The sequence below is a fragment of the Ustilago hordei genome, assembly GCF_900519145.1.
Source record: "Ustilago hordei strain Uho2 genome assembly, contig: UHO2_contig_18, whole genome shotgun sequence".
NCBI classification, from domain to species: Eukaryota; Fungi; Basidiomycota; class Ustilaginomycetes; order Ustilaginales; family Ustilaginaceae; genus Ustilago; species Ustilago hordei.
The window spans coordinates 575,481-594,598 of NW_024545264.1; the positions used below are offsets into that span (position 1 = coordinate 575,481).

The 19,118-nt window shown below is 51.8% G+C and overlaps 4 protein-coding genes across 4 annotated transcripts; all 4 read right to left on the reverse strand.

Annotated features, from left to right (window-relative positions):
• Window positions 1-915: 915 nt before the first annotated feature.
• Window positions 916-4,542, reverse strand: UHO2_06442 (uncharacterized protein; the record flags this gene model as incomplete). The annotated part of the gene is made up of 1 exon (XM_041556450.1): window positions 916-4,542. The coding sequence occupies one exon, from the start codon at window positions 4,540-4,542 to the stop codon at window positions 916-918; it is 3,627 nt and encodes a 1,208-aa protein (XP_041412384.1).
• A 107-nt stretch (window positions 4,543-4,649) lies between these two features.
• Window positions 4,650-6,086, reverse strand: UHO2_06443 (uncharacterized protein; the record flags this gene model as incomplete). Its single annotated transcript, XM_041556451.1, has 1 exon — window positions 4,650-6,086. One exon carries the CDS (start codon window positions 6,084-6,086, stop codon window positions 4,650-4,652), a length of 1,437 nt encoding a protein of 478 aa, XP_041412385.1.
• A 1,431-nt stretch (window positions 6,087-7,517) lies between these two features.
• On the reverse strand, window positions 7,518-10,748 carry UHO2_06444 (uncharacterized protein; the record flags this gene model as incomplete). The annotated part of the gene is made up of 1 exon (XM_041556452.1): window positions 7,518-10,748. One exon carries the CDS (start codon window positions 10,746-10,748, stop codon window positions 7,518-7,520), a length of 3,231 nt encoding a protein of 1,076 aa, XP_041412386.1.
• Window positions 10,749-11,021: 273 nt separating this feature from the next.
• UHO2_06445 (uncharacterized protein) lies at window positions 11,022-15,203 on the reverse strand (the record flags this gene model as incomplete). The annotated part of the gene is made up of 2 exons (XM_041556453.1): window positions 11,022-14,167; window positions 14,255-15,203. The coding sequence occupies 2 exons, from the start codon at window positions 15,201-15,203 to the stop codon at window positions 11,022-11,024; spliced, it is 4,095 nt and encodes a 1,364-aa protein (XP_041412387.1).
• Window positions 15,204-19,118: the final 3,915 nt, after the last annotated feature.

The window sequence follows — 19,118 nt, forward strand, 5'->3', positions numbered from 1 at the left end:
GATCCCCGGACCGCAGTGGACTACTGCCTTCGGCTCTATCTATATCCGGACCGCTACCTGCTATAGGCGCCTACGGATTGTCAGGTAGTGGTGATACAACACACGCACTACGATGAGGAGCAATCTTGATGGATTGCTGCTATGCTGACTGTTAACTAATGAGTACTTGTGTTTCTAAGTATTGACTAGTTATATGGTGAGTAGAGTGGATGGGGATCCACTCGTCCTATGATGATGAGAAAGCATGGTTATATACCTCTTCACAGCATCGCCCGCGATGCTGCTCCTGCTCTCTCTCCAGAGAGTGCCTTCTTCATCGAGTACTGCTCAGGGGCCTCTCCTACTTGGCACCCCTGTGCCTCTTGAGCTGTGTCGACTCCTTCGACACTGCTCCTCCTCCTCATGAGCTATGTCGACTCCTTCGACACTGCTCCTCTTCCTCATGAGTTGTGTCGACTCCATTGACACTGCTCCTCCTCCTCATGAGCTGTGTCGACTCCATTGACACTGCTCCTCCTCCTCATGAGCTGCTTGCCGGTTACCGGTGACCTCTTGTCAGCAGGCCGGTCCTTCATGACGTGCTTGGACCTCCTTGCATACAGGCCGGTCCTCCATGACGTGCTTGGACCTCCTTGCATACAGGCCGGTCAAGTTGCTCTCCCACTACACCTGCTACTAGTACCAGCTAGGCCTCCGGCCTCTTGCTCAACCATCCTTAGGCCTGCTATGGTGGTCTTCCTTTATGACCCGAGCCTTGGTACTCTATGCTCCCCTTCTATGAACCTCCATGCCCGTGTTCTAAGGCCTATGACAGCATGCTCTGGTCTGGTTCATGCTGACTCCTCCTCCTTGACAACATCGCCAACATCATCCTTCCTCCTTCTCTCAACGTCATCCTCCTTCCTCTTCCTCTCTCTACTCCTCCTGTTCTCTCCTCCTCTCTCCACTCTGTCTACTCACTCGTCCCCCCTCCGACACCTCATACTCCTGGATGAGGTCGGGACAGTTGAGGTTCTCTACTGGTTCCCATGAAGCAGCTTCCTCTGAGTACCCTCTCCACAACACCTTGTACTCCGTAGTCCCATTGTGTGAACGCTTGTCGATGAGTGCTTCGACTTCGAAGTCGAGGTCCTCATCTGGAAGTGATGGTATGGTGGGCTGTTCAGCACGTTGAGGAAGAGAACTTGTTCTTGCTGGCTCGAGCATGGAGACATGGAACACATCATGCACCCTAAGGTTTGCTGGCAATGTGATTCGATAAGCTCGGCGTCCTACCCGTTCCTGAACTGGGTAGGGTCCTGCAAACCGGGTGTCTAACTTGGGTGTGGGTCTCCTTGTCTTCCAGTTTCGTCGGTTGATATAGACCATATCACCCACCTTAAACTCGATGTCCTTGTGCTTCCTGTTATACTGGTTTACTGATCTACGTTGTGCCTCTCTGATCTGCTCCTGGAGGTACTTGCAACGCTCCTTTCCATCCATGAGGTACTCGAAGCGACCTGGATCATTGACTCCTAGTCGTTGAGGGATGTCAGGATGAGCTTTGGGGTTCCATCCATAGCATGCAAAGAATGGTGAGACACCAATGCTGTTGTGGACCGTGTTGTTGTATACAAAGGCCGCAGTGTCCAGCAGGTTGGCCCAGTCATTCTGCTCATAGTTGCAGTACATCCTGAGATATTGCTCTATGACCTGATTGACTCTCTCTGTCTGACCATCAGTTTGAGGATGGTAGGCCGTGCTAAGTGAGTGCTTCACACCCATTTGCTCTGCAAATGCCTTCCATGCTCCTGATATGAACTGCCTGCCTCGGTCCGAGACCATGTGATCTGGATATCCGAAGAGTCTAACCATGTGTCCATATAGCAATACTGCAGTCTGTTTGGCTGTGACTGTCTTATGGGTTGGAGCTAGTATGGCAAACTTGGTTAACCTGTCGACGATGACTAGGATAGAGTCATAGGTCTTGGAGTCATACTTCTTTGATGGTGGTAGTCCTTCAATGAAGTCGAGGGATATGGAGCCCCAGGGCCTGTCTGGGGTTGCTAGTGGCTGTAGCAAACCATATGGACGATGACGAGGAGCTTTGTACCTAGCACATACAGGACAACTTGCTACATAGTCTGCAATCCAAGCTGTCATGTTTGGCCACCAGTAATGTCGTTGAGCTGCCTTGATGGTAGCATCTCTTCCTACGTGTCCAGCAGTGATACCATCATGGCATTGGGTCATCACCATGAATCGCAGATGCTCTACAGAGAGAGACTGTCCATCTACCTCTTTGGCACTCCTTGAGTGTCGGTTGTTGGTCCTCCCTGGCATGATCACCTTGGGGATAACCAACCTTCCTCCACTGTACCATAGGTCATCCTTGAGTTCGAAAGGCTTCTTCCTATGTATCTCCTGTAGCTCTTGGTCTAAAGGCTGGAAGATCTTGACCAGGTCTTTGAGACCTTTTGATGCTATGGACTCCATCGAGATCATGGGGGCCACTAGGAGCGAGTCATGGTCTGCTGTCTCCTTGAACACTCGAGGAGGCAGTAGTTGCCTCACATTGTGATCCTGCTCTTCACCGGCTGGTTGCATGTCTGTCCTTCTGGTGAGAGCATCGGGTTCACCACCTTTGTCTCCTGGTCGATACTGCAATATGAAGTCGAAGTCTGCTAGTAGTATTGCCCATCGAGCTTGTCGACCTGTGATGCGTCTCTGTGACTTGAAGTACTTGAGGGCTTCATGGTCAGTGAGGATGACCAGTTGGTTTGGTAGTCCAGCTAGCATGTGTCGCCACTGAGTGAGGCAGGCGACCACAGCTAGGAGCTCCTTATCATGGATCTCATAGTTCTTCTCAGCAGAAGACATCTTCCTAGAGTAGAAGGCCACTGGATGCCATCGTCCTTCATGCTCCTGCTTGAGTACTCCTGCTATAGCAAAGTCACTTGCATCAGTCTCCAACCTTGTTGGAAGGTGGTAGTCGAAGTGCTGAAGCACTCCTGCTGATGTGAAGGCCTGGATGAGCTTGTGGAAGGCCTGTTGGGCCTCCTCTGGTAGCTCGAACTTCTTGAACCGTTCTATAGGCTTTACCAGTGCTGTCAAGGGCTTGGCTATGCGAGCAAAGTGGGCTATGAACCTTTGATAGAAGTTGGCAAAACCCAGGAACCTCTGGATGTCATGGATTGACTCCGGCATTGGCCACTCCTTGACAGTGCGCACCTTTTCTGGGTCCATCTCTATGCCCGTTGGCTTGATGATGTACCCCAGGAACTCAACTGTCTTGGTGTGGAACTCACACTTTGACAGCTTAGCAAAGAGCCTGTTGCTCCTTAAGCGAGTGAGGACCTCAGTGACATGCTTCACATGTGCTTCTTCAGTGTCACTGAAGATCAGGAAGTCATCTAGGTATACTACCACATATATCCCAATGATGTCTCGGAAGATGTCATTGATGAATGACTGGAAGTGAGCCGGAGCATTGGCTAGGCCAAAGGGCATCACTAGGTACTCATAGAGTCCCAACTGAGTGCCAAAAGCTGTCTTCCATTCATCTCCTTTAGCAATCCGGATGAGGTTGTATGCTGCTCTAAGGTCTAGCTTGGTATAGATCCTTGCCTTCCTGAGCAAGAACAGCTGCTCCTCGATGAGGGGCAATGGTGCCCTGTTCTTGACAGTGATCTCGTTGAGACCTCTGTAGTCCACACAGAGTCTGAGACCTCCATCCTTCTTTGGTACGAAGAGCACCGGTGATCGTGCCGGGCTCTTCGATGGTCTTATGAACCCCTTCTCGAGGTTCTCATCCAAGTACCTCCTCAACTCGGACATCTCCTTGGGTCCCTTAAGGTATAGGGGCCCTTGAGGTGGCTTCCCTCCTTCTATCAACTCGAGGTGGAGATCATGCTCGGTATGATGGGGCAGCTTGTCTGCTTCCACCTCATCAAACACATCTCGCAGGTGTTGGTATGGCTTTGGTATGTCTGCAGCCGTCACCACCTTATCTACCTCCACCTCCATCTCGACTCCTTTGTCTGCGCCTGTAGGTACAAAACCAAAGGCTGGGAGTGATGATGGTGGCTCCTCTAACAGCATGAACCCTATGGGTCCATCTTCCAGAGCTGCTCGTAGTATGCGCTCTGCTGAGACAAACTCGTTACCATGAAGGGTTGGTCTCCTCATGGTTAGGTCCCCTGCTCTTGCAGCTTCAGGGGGTCTCCTAGGGGGTCGGTCCTGCTCCTGAGTCTTGAACTCCAGCTGGCCCATATCCCATTGTATGGTGGGTTTGAGCCTCCGTAGCTCAGTGAACCCCAGGATGAGGTCATAGTCCGCAGTGTCGGCCACTGAAGCTTCGACCACACCCAGATTGTGTGTACCAATAGATACCTGCATGCTCGCAGAACTATTGATGGAGAGTTGGTGCCCGGTGACACCATGGATCGATCTTGTTTTTATGGGTTTTGTGGGTATTTGGTACTTACTAATGAAAGAATCTGAGACTATGGACAAACCAGCACCGGTATCAGCTAGTATCCGAGCAGGATGGTCTTGAACCATTCCAGAGAGCTCCAGTACTGCTTTGCCTCCACTGGTAGAGAAACATACTTGACAATCTTGATATATACAGAGTGATGGCGAGGAGGTTTGTAGAGCAATGCATGCCATCAGTGCATCACCCCACTGACGTTTCCCTCGTCGTCATCATCATTGTGCTCCTCCTCGTGATCGGGGTCCATGGGTTGCTGGTATGAGCTGAGGTCCATGGCCTCGGGGTAACCCGTCTCAGTGCTGCCTGTGTGGCCATCCCCTGAGTCGGTGGCCTCCTCGAAGGGGTCTGCTGTGGTGACCATAACCTTTGGTCCCATGGGTCGAGAGCTAAGAGGGTCTACCCTCCTGCTGGGGCAGTCTCTGGCCCAATGGCCAATACCTTTGCATACATGACAGGTGTTGATACCTGATGGAGCAGGGCTTCCTTGCTTCGAGGGTTGGGTGGGATGGTGAGGAAGGGGTCGGTTTAGGTTTTGTATAGTTGCTTGTGTAGTTGCTTGTGTAGTTGCTTGTGATGGTGATCGAGCTGGATAAGTTTGAGTGGGTTGTCGGATGGGGATCGAACTTTGATTTGGCCGAGACCCAGTTCTTAGTGGAGGTGATGTGGCATTTGGGAGTGAGTGTCTAGCCGAGGACTGCTGTAGTAGCATCCTCTGTCGATCGATCTCCTCAACCTCTCGATACCACTCCCATCTCTTCCCAGGTGGATTCCTCTCGAACTTCTCCTGTATGCTGCGAGTGAGACTACCTCTGAAGAGATCAATCACTAGCTCGTTGTCATCTAGGTTGACCTGTCCTTCCAAGTCTCTGAACCGCTCTACATGACGTGTGGCGGTACCAGGAGTATCACTTGTGAGTCTGAGAGCCAACAGCTTGTTGTATGCCTCCATCCTAGCATTGCATGGGTTGAACTGCTCTGACAGTCGCTCTGTGAAGTAGTGCCAATCATTGAACAACCTTCCTTCTCTAGCTCTATCAATACGGAGCTTGGAGGTCCACCACTCTCTTGCTGTCCCTTCCAGTTGAGCACCCATGTGATTGATCATCCTAGACTGCTCATACACCTGGTTGAACTTAAACCATGCTTCGGCTTCTAGAATGAAGATCTCCATGTCTCGGGGATTGAACTTTGGAAAGGGGGTGGCAATGGGCTTTGACCGGTTAAGCTCTGCCATGATGCTGGTATCCTCCTCGTGGTCCAGGGGGTAAGGGTCCGTCCTAGTCCTGCTGTAGGGGTCCAGCTTAGTCTTGACATATCTTGGCCCAGTAGGTGAAGCATACTTCTCGTAGTTGATGTCCTCCTGCTCATCCAGGTTGAATGAGACTGATCGTCTTGGTCGTGGAGCTGGAGTAGGAGTATGTGGGTCTCCTATCATAGACTCATCTCCTCCTCCTGCTTGGTCTTCTGAGTGAGAGAGGTCCATTGTCTCCTCCCTGCTCAGTTGAGCTCGTAGTAATCGTTCCTCTCGATGACCCTGTCTGGTAAGCTCTAGCTGTGCTTCCAATAGAGTGAGTAGTCTATCGAGCTTATTGTTGAGGTCTGGGTCCGTCATGGTGATCGTGAGGAGCTGCTTGAACGATCCACTCTAATGTCAGGGTCTCGCGCCTGAAACCCAGGTCGGTCTGTCGAGATACTCGGTGACTATTAAACTGTGTGACAGCTATTGTCTCGGTATCGGTGACTATCAAGTTGTGCAGTGACAGCAGGTGGCGTTCATTGTATATACTATCGTAGGTTTCGGCTGACCTCTGTGGACACTCCGTTCAGGGGTAGCTCGGCACGATCAATATCAATGTTATGATGACACCAAGGTCTGGTGTGGGTGTTGATGATGATGAGGTTGATGGTGTTGGTGATGAGTGTCAGGGATCGCGCGCCTGAAACCCAGATCTGTCTGTCGAGATACTCGGTGACTGTCAAGTTGTGCGATAGCTATTGTGGGTTTCGACTGACCTCTGTGGACACTCCGTTCAGAGGTGGCTCGGCACGATCAATGTCGTTATGAAGGTTATGGTGATACCAGGGTCTGGTGTTGGTGTTGATGATGATGAGGTTGTTGGTGAATGTCGATGAGATTGGTGGTGAGGTTGGTCGCGTCAACACGAGTGTCCAGTGTGCTGACTAATGCTGAGTGATCCCCGGACCGCAGTGGACTACTGCCTTCGGTTCTATCTATATCCGGACCGCTACCTGCTATGGGCGCCTACGGATTGTCAGGTAGTGGTGATACAACACACGCACTACGATGAGGAGCAATCTTGATGGATTGCTGCTATGCTGACTGTTAACTAATGAGTACTTGTGTTTCTAAGTATTGACTAGTTATATGGTGAGTAGAGTGGATGGGGATCCACTCGGCCTATGATGATGAGAAAGCATGGTTATATACCTCTTCACAGTATCGCCAGCGATGCTGCTCCTGCTCTCTCTCCAGAGAGTGCCTTCTTCATCGAGTACTGCTCAGGGGCCTCTCCTGCTTGGCACCCCTGTGCCTCTTGAGCTGTGTCGACTCCTTCGACACTGCTCCTCCTCCTCATGAGCTATGTCGACTCCTTCGACACTGCTCCTCTTCCTCATGAGTTGTGTCGACTCCATCGACACTGCTCCTCCTCCTCATGAGCTGCTTGCCGATTACCGGTGACCTCTTGTCAGCAGGCCGGTCCTTCATGACGTGCTTGGACCTCCTTGCATACAGGCCGGTCCTCCATGACGTGCTTGGACCTCCTTGCATACAGGCCGGTCAAGTTGCTCTCCCACTACGCCTGCTACTAGTACCAGCTAGGCCTCCGGCCTCTTGCTCAACCATCCTTAGGCCTGCTATGGTGGTCTTCCTTTATGACCCGAGCCTTGGTACTCTATGCTCCCCTTCTATGAACCTCCATGCCCGTGTCCTAAGGCCTATGACACTACCCCCCTCTTAAGAGCCGAGCTCCGTTGAGGCTAGTCATGCTTCTGTGTCTGGTTCATACTAGCTCCTCTCCTCCTACTCCTCCTCCTGCTCTCTCCTCCTTCTTCTGCTCGCTCCTCCCCCCTCTGATACCTCATACTCCCGGATGAGGTCGGGACAGTCGAGGTTTGAGACGGGTTCCCAAGAGGCTGCCTCCTCTGAGTACCCCCTCCAAAGCACTTTGTACTCCGTAGTCCCATTGAATGAGCGCTTGTCAATGAGTGCTTCTACTTCGAAGTCGAGGTCTTCATCAGGAAGTGATGGTATGATTGGCTGGTCTGTCCTGTGAGGAAGTGAGCTAGTCTTTGCTGGCTCGAGCATGGAGACATGGAACACATCATGAACCCTAAGGTTTGCTGGCAATGTGATCCTGTATGCTCGGCGTCCTACTCGTTCCTGGACTGGATAGGGTCCTGCAAACCGGGTATCCAGCTTTGGTGTAGGTCGCCTGGTCTTCCAGTTCCGGCGGTTGATATAGACCATATCACCCACCTTAAACTCGATGTCCTTGTGCTTCCTGTTATACTGGTCCACCGTCCGACGCTGTGCCTCCCTGATCTGCTCCTGAAGATACTTGCAACGCTCCTTCCCATCCATGAGGTACTCGAAGCGACCTGGATCATTGACTCCTAGTTGTTGAGGGATGTCAGGATGGGCTTTGGGGTTCCATCCATAGCATGCAAAGAATGGTGAGACACCAATGCTGTTGTGGACCGTGTTGTTGTATACAAAGGCTGCAGTGTCCAGCAGGTCTGCCCAGTCGTTCTGCTCATAGTTGCAGTACATCCTTAGGTACTGCTCCACGACCTGATTGACTCTCTCTGTCTGACCATCAGTTTGAGGATGATAAGCCGTGCTAAGTGAGTGCTTCACACCCATCTGCTCTGCAAAGGCTTTCCATGCTCCTGATATGAACTGCCTGCCTCGGTCCGAGACCATGTGATCAGGGTATCCGAAGAGTCTAACCATGTGTCCATATAGCAACACTGCAGTCTGTTTAGCCGTGACTGTCTTATGGGTCGGGGCCAGGATGGCAAACTTGGTCAGCCTATCGACAATGACGAGGATGGAGTCATAGTTCTTTGAAGATGGTAGTCCTTCAATGAAGTCGAGGGATATCGATCCCCAAGGCCTGTCTGGTGTGGCAAGTGGCTGTAGAAGGCCATACGGACGATGACGAGGAGCTTTGTACCTCGCACAAACTGGACAGCTAGCTACATAGTCAGCAATCCAAGCTGTCATGCTTGGCCACCAGTAGTGCCGTTGAGCTGCCTTGATGGTAGCATCTCTTCCTACATGTCCGGCAGTAACACCATCATGGCATTGGGTCATCACCATGAATCGCAGGTGCTCTACAGAGAGAGACTGTCCATCTACTTCCTTGGCACTCCTTGAGTGTCGGTTGTTAGTCCTCCCTGGCATGGTCACCTTGGGGATGACTAACCTTCCTCCACTGTACCATAGGTCGTCCTTGAGCTCGAAGGGCTTCTTTGAGTGTATCTCCTGTAGCTCTTGATCTAAGGGCTGGAAGATCTTGACCAGGTCTTTGAGCCCTTTCGTTGCTATGGTCTCCATCGAGAGCATGGGAGCCACTAGGGTCGAGTCATGGTCCGCTGTTTCCGCAAACACCCGAGGAGGCAGTAGTTGCCTCACATTGTGATCCTGCTCTTCACCAGCTGGTTGCATGTCTGCCCTTCTGGTGAGAGCATCGGGTTCACCACCTTTGTCTCCTGGTCGATACTGCAGGATGAAGTCGAAGTCTGCTAGTAGCATTGCCCATCGAGCCTGTCGGCCAGTGATGCGTCGCTGGGACTTGAAGTACTTGAGGGCTTCATGGTCCGTGAGGATGACTAGTTGACTAGGTAGTCCAGCTAGCATGTGTCGCCACTGAGTGAGGCAGGCGACCACAGCTAGGAGCTCCTTATCATGGATCTCGTAGTTCTTCTCGGCAGAAGACATCTTCCTGGAGTAGAAGGCCACTGGGTGCCATCGTCCTTCATGCTCCTGCTTGAGTACTCCTGCTATAGCAAAGTCACTTGCATCGGTCTCCAACCTTGTTGGAAGGTGGTAGTCGAAGTGCTGAAGCACTCCTGCTGATGTGAACGCCTGAATGAGCTGATGGAAGGCTTGTTGGGCCTCCTCCGGCAACTCAAACTTCTTGAAGCGTTCCGTCGGCTTCACCAGTGATGTCAATGGCTTGGCTATCCGAGCGAAGTGAGCTATGAATCTCCTGTAGAAGTTAGCAAAACCCAGGAACCGTTGGATGTCATGGATAGACGCCAGCATCGGCCACTCCTTGACAGTCCGTATCTTTTCTGGGTCCATCTCAATACCCGTTGGCTTGATGATGTAACCCAGGAACTCCACCGTCTTGGTGTGGAACTCACACTTGGACAGCTTAGCAAAGAGCCTGTTGCTCCTTAAGCGAGTGAGGACCTCGGTGACATGCTTCACATGTGCCTCCTCAGTGTCACTGAAGATCAGGAAGTCATCCAAGTATACTACCACATATACTCCAATGATGTCTCGGAAGATGACATTGATGAATGATTGGAAGTGAGCCGGAGCATTGGCTAGGCCGAAGGGCATCACTAGGTACTCATAGAGTCCCAACTGAGTGCCAAACGCTGTCTTCCATTCATCTCCTTTAGCAACCCGGATGAGGTTGTATGCTGCTCTAAGGTCTAGCTTGGTATAGATCCTTGCCTTCCTGAGCAAGAACAGCTGCTCCTCGATGAGGGGCAATGGTGCTCTGTTCTTGATAGTGATCTCGTTGAGACCTCTGTAGTCGACACAGAGTCTGAGACCTCCATCCTTCTTTGGTACGAAGAGCACTGGTGATCGTGCTGGGCTCTTCGATGGTCTTATGAACCCCTTCTCGAGGTTCTCATCCAAGTACCTCCTCAACTCGGACATCTCCTTGGGTCCCTTAAGGTATAGGGGCCCTTGAGGTGGCTTCCCTCCTTCTATCAACTCGAGGTGGAGATCATGCTCGGTATGATGGGGCAGCTTGTCTGCTTCCACCTCATCGAACACATCTCTCAAGTGTTGGTATGGCTTTGGTATGTCCGCAGCCGTCACCACCTTGTCCACCTCCACCTCCATCTCGATTCCTTTGTCGGTGCCTGTAGGTACGAAACCAAAGGCCGGGAGTGATGATGGTGGTTCCTCCAACAGCATGAACCCTATGGGTCCATCTTCCAGAGCTGCTCGTAGTATGCGCTCTGCTGAGACAAACTCATTACCATGAAGGGTTGGTCTCCTCATGGTTAGAGTTGAAGTCATTCGTCAGCGTCTTGGCGTCATTCGTCAGAGGTTGGGGTTGAGGTGTCTTTTGTTGATGATGGTAGGAGAGAGAGAGAGAGCGAGAGAGCTAGGAGTCTATATATACAAAAGTAGAGCGGCGGACTGCGGAGCATAACAAAGCATTTGCCTTGAGTAGGTTGTGACACATGTGGTCCGTGCTAAGATGTTCAGGCCTTTTACTCGGCCGTAAGCACTACCTTCACTGTCTCCACGCTTTGTGCGGCTTTATCTACTTCAACTCCCCCCCTCAACAGCATATGTACCCTGTTCATTATGCTGTTGCTTCAAGGTGTGACCTCCGTTCTTCAACACTGTTGCATAGCTCGGGGACCCCGTTCCGTACACTGCTGCCGGTATTTGCAGGTGTAGCCCAGATCTTGCTTGCTGCATTGCCTGCCTCCCAATGGGTTTCGTGAGTACATCTGCCAAGTTTCTTGTGGTGTCTACGTATTTGATCTGCACCCTTCCCTCTTGTACGTTGTTACGGACGAAGTGATACTTGGTGTCGATGTGCTTAAGCTTCCAGTGCTGTGCTGGGTCCTTACTAACCTGTATGCAACCAGTGTTGTCCGAGTAGACCGTCGGTGTGCCTGTGGCAATGCCAATTGAGCGTAGCAGCTGCTTGAGGAAGAGCACCTCACGTGTTGCTTCCGTGGCTGCAATGAACTCTGCCTCGACAGCAGACAACGACACGCATTTTTGTGTCGCTGACTTCCAGGCTACTGGGTTCCCGTACACTAACGCCACTGACCCCGATGTGCTTCTTCTCTGTATGGTGGCATCGCTTGCCCAGTTTGCATCGCTGTGTGCAACCAGTGGCTCTTGCGACTCACTTGCCCTATAAACCAATCCAACCTGCCTTGTGCTTTCGAGGTAGCGTAAGACCCTTTGTGCTGCCTGATAATGCTCCTGCGATGGTTCACGCATGTGCCTAGCAAGAACACCCACGGTGAGACTAAGGTCGGGCCGGGTGCTGTTGGCAACCCAGAGCAGCTTGCCAACAATCACCGGATACTCCTTTTGTTGTGCTGCGCTTGCGACAAGGGTTCCCTCCGGTATGCTCTGCATTGGAACCATGGTTGGCTTCGTACGTTTGTCCAGGTGCTTTGCCAGCACTTGGTCGATGTACCCTGACTGACCAATCGTCATGGTGCGCATCGCACGGTCTCGACTGATTTTGATGCCCAAGAAGTGAGAGACCTCACCACTATCTTCCATCTTCCATCTCTGACCAATCTGCTTCTTAACCTCTAGGACCGTTTCCAGCCGTGGTGCTATGACTAATGTATCATCGACGTAGATGACCACAATGGCCATATCTTCACCCTGTCCCTTGGTGTAGATGCAGGGAGCGCACTCTACCTGGAAGAATCCCATGCGTCGCAAAGACCTGTCGAACTCCTGATTCCATTCTCGCCCAGACTGCTTTAGGCCATATAGGCCCTTGACTACCTTGTACACCTTGCCGGGTGCTACTCCTGATCCTTCTGGCGGCTTCATGTAGATTGCTTCCTTTAACGTGGAGTTCAAGTAAGCCATAGTGATGTCCAGAGCATGTATCTCCCAGTTGTTCTGCACTGCTAGTGCTAAGATGGCTCTGATCGCTCCAAGGGGTGCTACTGGAGAGAAGGTTTCTTGGTAGTCGATCCCCTCTCTCTGTGTGAAGCCCCTTGCAACCAGTCGTGCCTTGTGCTTAACAGGTACACCATCAGCATCAAGCTTCAGCCGAAGCACGACCTTAGAGTCCACAAGTGGTACTCCTGGCGGTTGGTGCACCACCTCCCAAGTCCCCATTGCCTCGAGTCCTTCTAGCTCCTTTCGTATTGCCTCCTTCCAGAGCTGGGCATCCTCACCATCCATTGCTTCCCTAAGTGTTGGGTCCAGGTTCAGTATTGCTGTGTTGGCGGCGCCTACTGTGCTGTCTTCGGCTGTTAGGAGATCCTCCACTGTGACTGGCGTGACACTCTCCTCCTCGACCTCCGCAGTCACCACAGGCCTGACTGCCTCTTGTTGGCGATCACTCCATCCTTTGTCCTCATGGAACGTTGCTGAGTTGCTCCATTGAATTGACGCAGGCTGGTCCGGGTTGCAAAACTTCCATGCTTTGTGTTCGTCGTCATACCCAATCATGATGGCTGGCTTTGCTCTAGCTCCGTGCTTGCCTTGCTGGTCCTTCTGTTGAACATGAACCCATGCCAAGCATCCGAAGACTCGCAGTTGCTGGGCCAGCTTGTGCGCAGTGGTTCCATAGAAGGCCTCGTGGGGAATGGTTTTGGTGGCCGACGGGGTAAGGTTCATCACGTGTGCTGCTGCTGTGATTGCGTACGGCCACAACTCTCTAGGGCAAGCTCGACCAATCAGCATCGAGCGCATCTTTTCTTGGACCGACCTGATTGCTCTCTCCGCCCGTCCATTTTGGATGCTGATCCCCGGGACACTCTTTTGCCACTTGAAACCCTCTTGAGTTTGCCAGTCTTCGGCTGCTATGCTGCACCATTCTCCTCCATTGTCGCTGCGGAGTGTTTTGAGTTTCCTGTCCGTTGCCCGTTCCATCCTGGCTATCCACCTTCTCAGTGCCGTGAGTGCAGCACTCTTTGTGCAGAGTGGTTCCACGTAGATCAGAGAGGAGAAGTCGTCCACAGCAACTAGTGCATAGTGGTAGTTGGCATGTCCTTTGAAATCTGTCATCAGGTCTACGTGTACCAGCTCTAATGGTGCCTCCATTCTTTCTGACTCTGATTGGCTCATCCGTGCTCGAGTCTGTTTTCCTTGACTGCACGCATTGCAGTGCTTCGACTCATGTTCCATTTCCTCATCGGTACCTAGGTAATGGGCCCGGATTTGCCTCGTTTTGTCTCGTCCTGGGTGTCCGAACCTCTCATGCCATAGGTAGCTGTCTCGATGCTTCGTGTCCTTATTGCCCTCTGGGGCATTATCTAGTTTTCCTGTGTTCTGGTTGTCCTCTGGGACGCCATCTCGTGTTTCCTCCAGTTCCAAAGCCAGTGCTTGTCCTCGCACTTTGAAGTGGCCCTGTCTTCTGTCCCTTTTGAATTGTACTTGGGTACCATCATTCTGCTTTATGGTAGTTCCAAATTCATCGAAGATTACTCGTGCACCATTCTCGATCAAGCCTTGTACGGACAATAAGTTAGCATTCAGTTTCGGTACATAAAGCACATCCAATAGTTGGATGGTGGCCTCACCGACCCGAAGGGAGGCATCTCCTATAGCCTTCACCTGAAGCTTTTCGTCCCCTGCCGTACTGATTTGGCCGACCTTGTTCGTTGAGGTGAGCAGCATTCTCTCATCATTTACCATATGATGGGTTGCACCTGAATCGATGATCCAGGTGTCGCATGCTGGTCGCTCGCCCCTGTCGACTGCTAGAAAGGTGCACCCGAGTTCCTAGTGGTTCACCTCCTGTGTCGTACGAGCGACAGGTTCGCTTGTGCCTCGTGCGTTCGTACAATTTCGAGCAATGTGATTAGGTCCTCCACAAGCGTAGCACTTTGGAGGGGCCGAGGGGTTGCGAGGATCGCGCCTGCCTCTGGGTCCTTGCTCCGCCTGGTCCGTACTTGTGGCAACTCTTGCTGCTCCTCTAATACGGCCGGTGACCTCACCATCCTGCTGTTTCTTGGCGAGTGCGTGGTAGGCTTCGTCATATTTACAGTCTGGTCTAGCCGTTTTCAGTGCGTCGACGGTGTTGGCATAGAACCAGTCTTGGGCCGTGCAGCGATAGAGAGTTGATTTCTTGAGGTCCTCGTCGAAACGCTTTCCCAGGCGTGCCGCATCGTTCCAGATCGAATCGAGTTCCTTGCCTAGCCTGACAACGTCTCGATTGTGCAATCGCACTGTGTGAATACGATCCTGCAGTCCTGCTCGCTTTACAGCGTCGTTCAACGTTAGTGCCTTCTTGAGTTTGGCATAGAGTGTGCTACCGAGTTGGACTTCTTCATCCACTCCCCTGACGGTGTAGGTGTCGATACGGCTGTCTGGACTGTTGTCACAGCAGGCGTGGATGAGGCCCACGAGGGCTTTATCCAAGTCTTCGTCGTATTCCTCGTTTCCAGGCGCTACCGTGCCATACAGTATCTCCTTCGCATTATGTACTCTTTGGAGGCAGTCGATGAAGGTAGGTTCCCAAGTGTGCCAGTTGCTGTCGCTGAGCTTCTTGATGTGCGCAATGGCGCTCGACACCTCCTTGGGGATCTTCTCGGTTTCCCTGCGCGGGGTCTGGTTGCTAATGCTGATGAGACCCATAGCTCGTACGATTGCTTCCTCGGCCGTTAGTGCTGGGTTCGCCAGCTGGAGGATTCTGACTACCTGCGTGAGCCATCCTTCCTCCTGTCCGTTGCTTGGGGTCGTTTGATCATCATCGCCCCTTCCCGTCTGTCCAGCTCTTGTCGATGGCGGCATTGCGTTGAGTGTCAGACTCTTAATCAGTTGAAGTCATTCGTCAGCGTCTTGGCGTCATTCGTCAGAGGTTGGGGTTGAGGTGTCTTTTGTTGATGATGGTAGGAGAGAGAGAGAGAGCGAGAGAGCTAGGAGTCTATATATACAAAAGTAGAGCGGCGGACTGCGGAGCATAACAAAGCATTTGCCTTGAGTAGGTTGTGACACATGTGGTCCGTGCTAAGATGTTCAGGCCTTTTACTCGGCCGTAAGCACTACCTTCACTGTCTCCACGCTTTGTGCGGCTTTATCTACTTCAACTGTTAGGTCCCCTGCTCCTGCTGCTTCAGGGGGTCTCTTCGGGGGTCGGTCCTGCTCCTGAGTCTTGAACTCCAGCTGGCCCGTATCCCATCGTATGGTGGGCTTGAGCTTCCTTAGCTCAGTGAACCCTAGGATGAGGTCGTAGTCGGCAGTGTTGGCCACTGAAGCTTCAACCACACCCAGATTGTGGTTACCAATAGTTACCTGCATGCTCGCAGCACTATTGATGGATAGCTGGTGTCCGGTGACACCATGGATCGATCTTGTTTTTATGGGTTTTGTTGGTATTTGGTACTTACTAATGAAAGAATCTGAAACTATGGACAAACCAGCACCGGTATCAGCTAGTATTCGAGCAGGATGGTCTTGAACCATTCCAGAGAGCTCCAGTACTGCTTTGCCTCCACTGGTCGAGAAACATACTTGACAATCTTGATATATACAGAGTGATGGCGAGGAGGTTTGTAGAGCAATGCATGCCATCAGTGCATCACCCCACTGACGTTTCCCTCGTCATCATCATCGTCTTGCTCCTCCTCGTGATCGAAGTCCGAGTCCATATGCTGCTGATAAGGCCGGAGGTCCATGTCCTCCTGCTCTGGCTCGGTATTGCCTGAGCGGCCATCTCCAGAGTCGGAGGCCTCGTCGAGGGGGTCCTTGGTGACGACCATGACCTTTGGTCCCATAGGTCGTGATCCCAGAGAGTCTACCCTCCTGCTAGGGCAGTCCCTGGCCCAGTGTCCGATACCATTGCACAAATGGCAGGTGTTGTTGCTGCCTCCTGATGGTGCCGGGATTCCTTTTGGAGCTGGAGTGGGTTGATGGGGAGGAGGACGGTTGTTTGAGTGGGGAAGGGGTTGGGTGGAGTGTCGCGTCGGATAAGGTTGTGGCGGTCGATAAGGTTGAGACGGAAGATAAGGTGGAGCCGGTGATCGAGTTGAATAAGGTTGCGCAGCCGATCGCCGAACGGGAATTGAACTCTGGATTGGCCGAGTTCCTGGAGATGACGCGTTGTTTGCTTGCACGTGTCTAGCTGAGGCCTGTGTCAGGGATCGCGCGCCTGAAACCCAGATCTGTCTGTCGAGATACTCGGTGACTGTCAAGTTGTGCGATAGCTATTGTGGGTTTCGACTGACCTCTGTGGACACTCCGTTCAGAGGTGGCTCGGCACGATCAATGTCGTTATGAAGGTTATGGTGATACCAGGGTCTGGTGTTGGTGTTGATGATGATGAGGTTGTTGGTGAATGTCGATGAGATTGGTGGTGAGGTTGGTCGCGTCAACACGAGTGTCCAGTGTGCTGACTAATGCTGAGTGATCCCCGGACCGCAGTGGACTACTGCCTTCGGTTCTATCTATATCCGGACCGCTACCTGCTATGGGCGCCTACGGATTGTCAGGTAGTGGTGATACAACACACGCACTACGATGAGGAGCAATCTTGATGGATTGCTGCTATGCTGACTGTTAACTAATGAGTACTTGTGTTTCTAAGTATTGACTAGTTATATGGTGAGTAGAGTGGATGGGGATCCACTCGGCCTATGATGATGAGAAAGCATGGTTATATACCTCTTCACAGTATCGCCAGCGATGCTGCTCCTGCTCTCTCTCCAGAGAGTGCCTTCTTCATCGAGTACTGCTCAGGGGCCTCTCCTGCTTGGCACCCCTGTGCCTCTTGAGCTGTGTCGACTCCTTCGACACTGCTCCTCCTCCTCATGAGCTATGTCGACTCCTTCGACACTGCTCCTCTTCCTCATGAGTTGTGTCGACTCCATCGACACTGCTCCTCCTCCTCATGAGCTGCTTGCCGATTACCGGTGACCTCTTGTCAGCAGGCCGGTCCTTCATGACGTGCTTGGACCTCCTTGCATACAGGCCGGTCCTCCATGACGTGCTTGGACCTCCTTGCATACAGGCCGGTCAAGTTGCTCTCCCACTACGCCTGCTACTAGTACCAGCTAGGCCTCCGGCCTCTTGCTCAACCATCCTTAGGCCTGCTATGGTGGTCTTCCTTTATGACCCGAGCCTTGGTACTCTATGCTCCCCTTCTATGAACCTCCATGCCCGTGTCCTAAGGCCTATGACAATGAGATTGGTGATGTCGATGATAATGAGGTTGATGGTGTTGATGATAAGATTGGTGATGTCAATGATAATGAGGTTGATGGTGTTGGTGATAAGGTTGGTGGCGTCAACACGAGTGTCCAGTGTGTTGACTTGATGCTTTGAAGTGATCCCCGGACCGCAGTGGACTACTGCCTTCGGTTCTATCTATATCCGGACCGCTAACCTGCTATGGGCGCCTTCGGACGTCAGGTAGTGGTGATACAACACACACACTACGATGAGGAGCAACCTTGATAGATTGCTGCTATGCTGACTGTAACTAATGAGTACTTGTGTTTCTAAAGTATTGACTAGTTGTATGGTGAGTAGAGTGGATGAGGATCCACTCGACCTATTGATGAGAAAGCATGGTTATATACCTCTTCTCAGCATCGCCAGCGATGCTGCTCCTGCTCTCTCTCCAGAGAGTACCTTCTTCATCGAGTACTGCTCAGGGGCCTCTCCTGCTTGGCACCCCTGTGCCTCTTGAGCTGTGTCGACTCCTTCGACACTGCTCCTCCTCCTTTGATCAGTGACAGTTCCTTTGGCTCTTGTCTCTCGAGCCCCTGAGTGGTAACCATCTGCATGCTCCTTGAGCTTGGTCCTCTTCGTGGCTGTGCCTGCTCCTTGAGCTTGGTCCTCCTCGTGGCTGTGCCTGCTCCTTGAGCTTGGTCCTCCTCGTGGCTGTGCTTGGCCCTCCTTTGCATGTGAGTCCATAGGAGTCCATGGTCTCCATGGAGACTGCACTACGACCATGCTCTCTACTGGTGTCGACTAGGTCTTCGATACCTGTGCTCCTTCCATATGAACCCATGACCCTCCTGCTTCTTGAGCATCCAGGCCCATGACAGATACCACCCAGAAAAGCATTGAAGGTAGTGAAAGGACTGTACGGTCTGAAACAATCAGGCCAAGAATGGAACATTGAGTTAGACTCACATCTCCAGATGATCGGTTTTCATTGCATGCCAAGTGCACCATGCCTATACTCAAGAGGGACAGGTGACAAGATCATGATCATCACAACATATGTGGACGACATGCTGATAACATCACCCAGTCGTGATGAAGTAGACTGCACCAAGCGAGAGATCATGGACAAATGGGAAACACAAGACAATGGAAGGATCAAAGAATTTCTGGGTATCAAGATCACACATGATAGAAAATGGAGGAAGATATCTCTAGGTCTAATGGCATACATCAAAGAAATGGTGAGCAAATGGTTAGGAGGAGCAAATGAGAAATCTTGGGTACCCATGCTAAGCATAGTGAATGTCACCAGAGGCGAGAGATGTGATCCTCAGCAAGCAAAGAAATATCAAGAGTTGGTCAGCCAACTATTATGGGTCTCCAACACAGCCTGACCAGATATTGCCTTTGCCATTGGCATATTGTTGTGATACATGTTGATCCCGATCGACAGTGCATGGAAGGCAGCCATTCATGTGGTAAAGTATCTGAACCAGATGAATGGATACCAGTTGCATTTAGGAGGGGAGACAAACG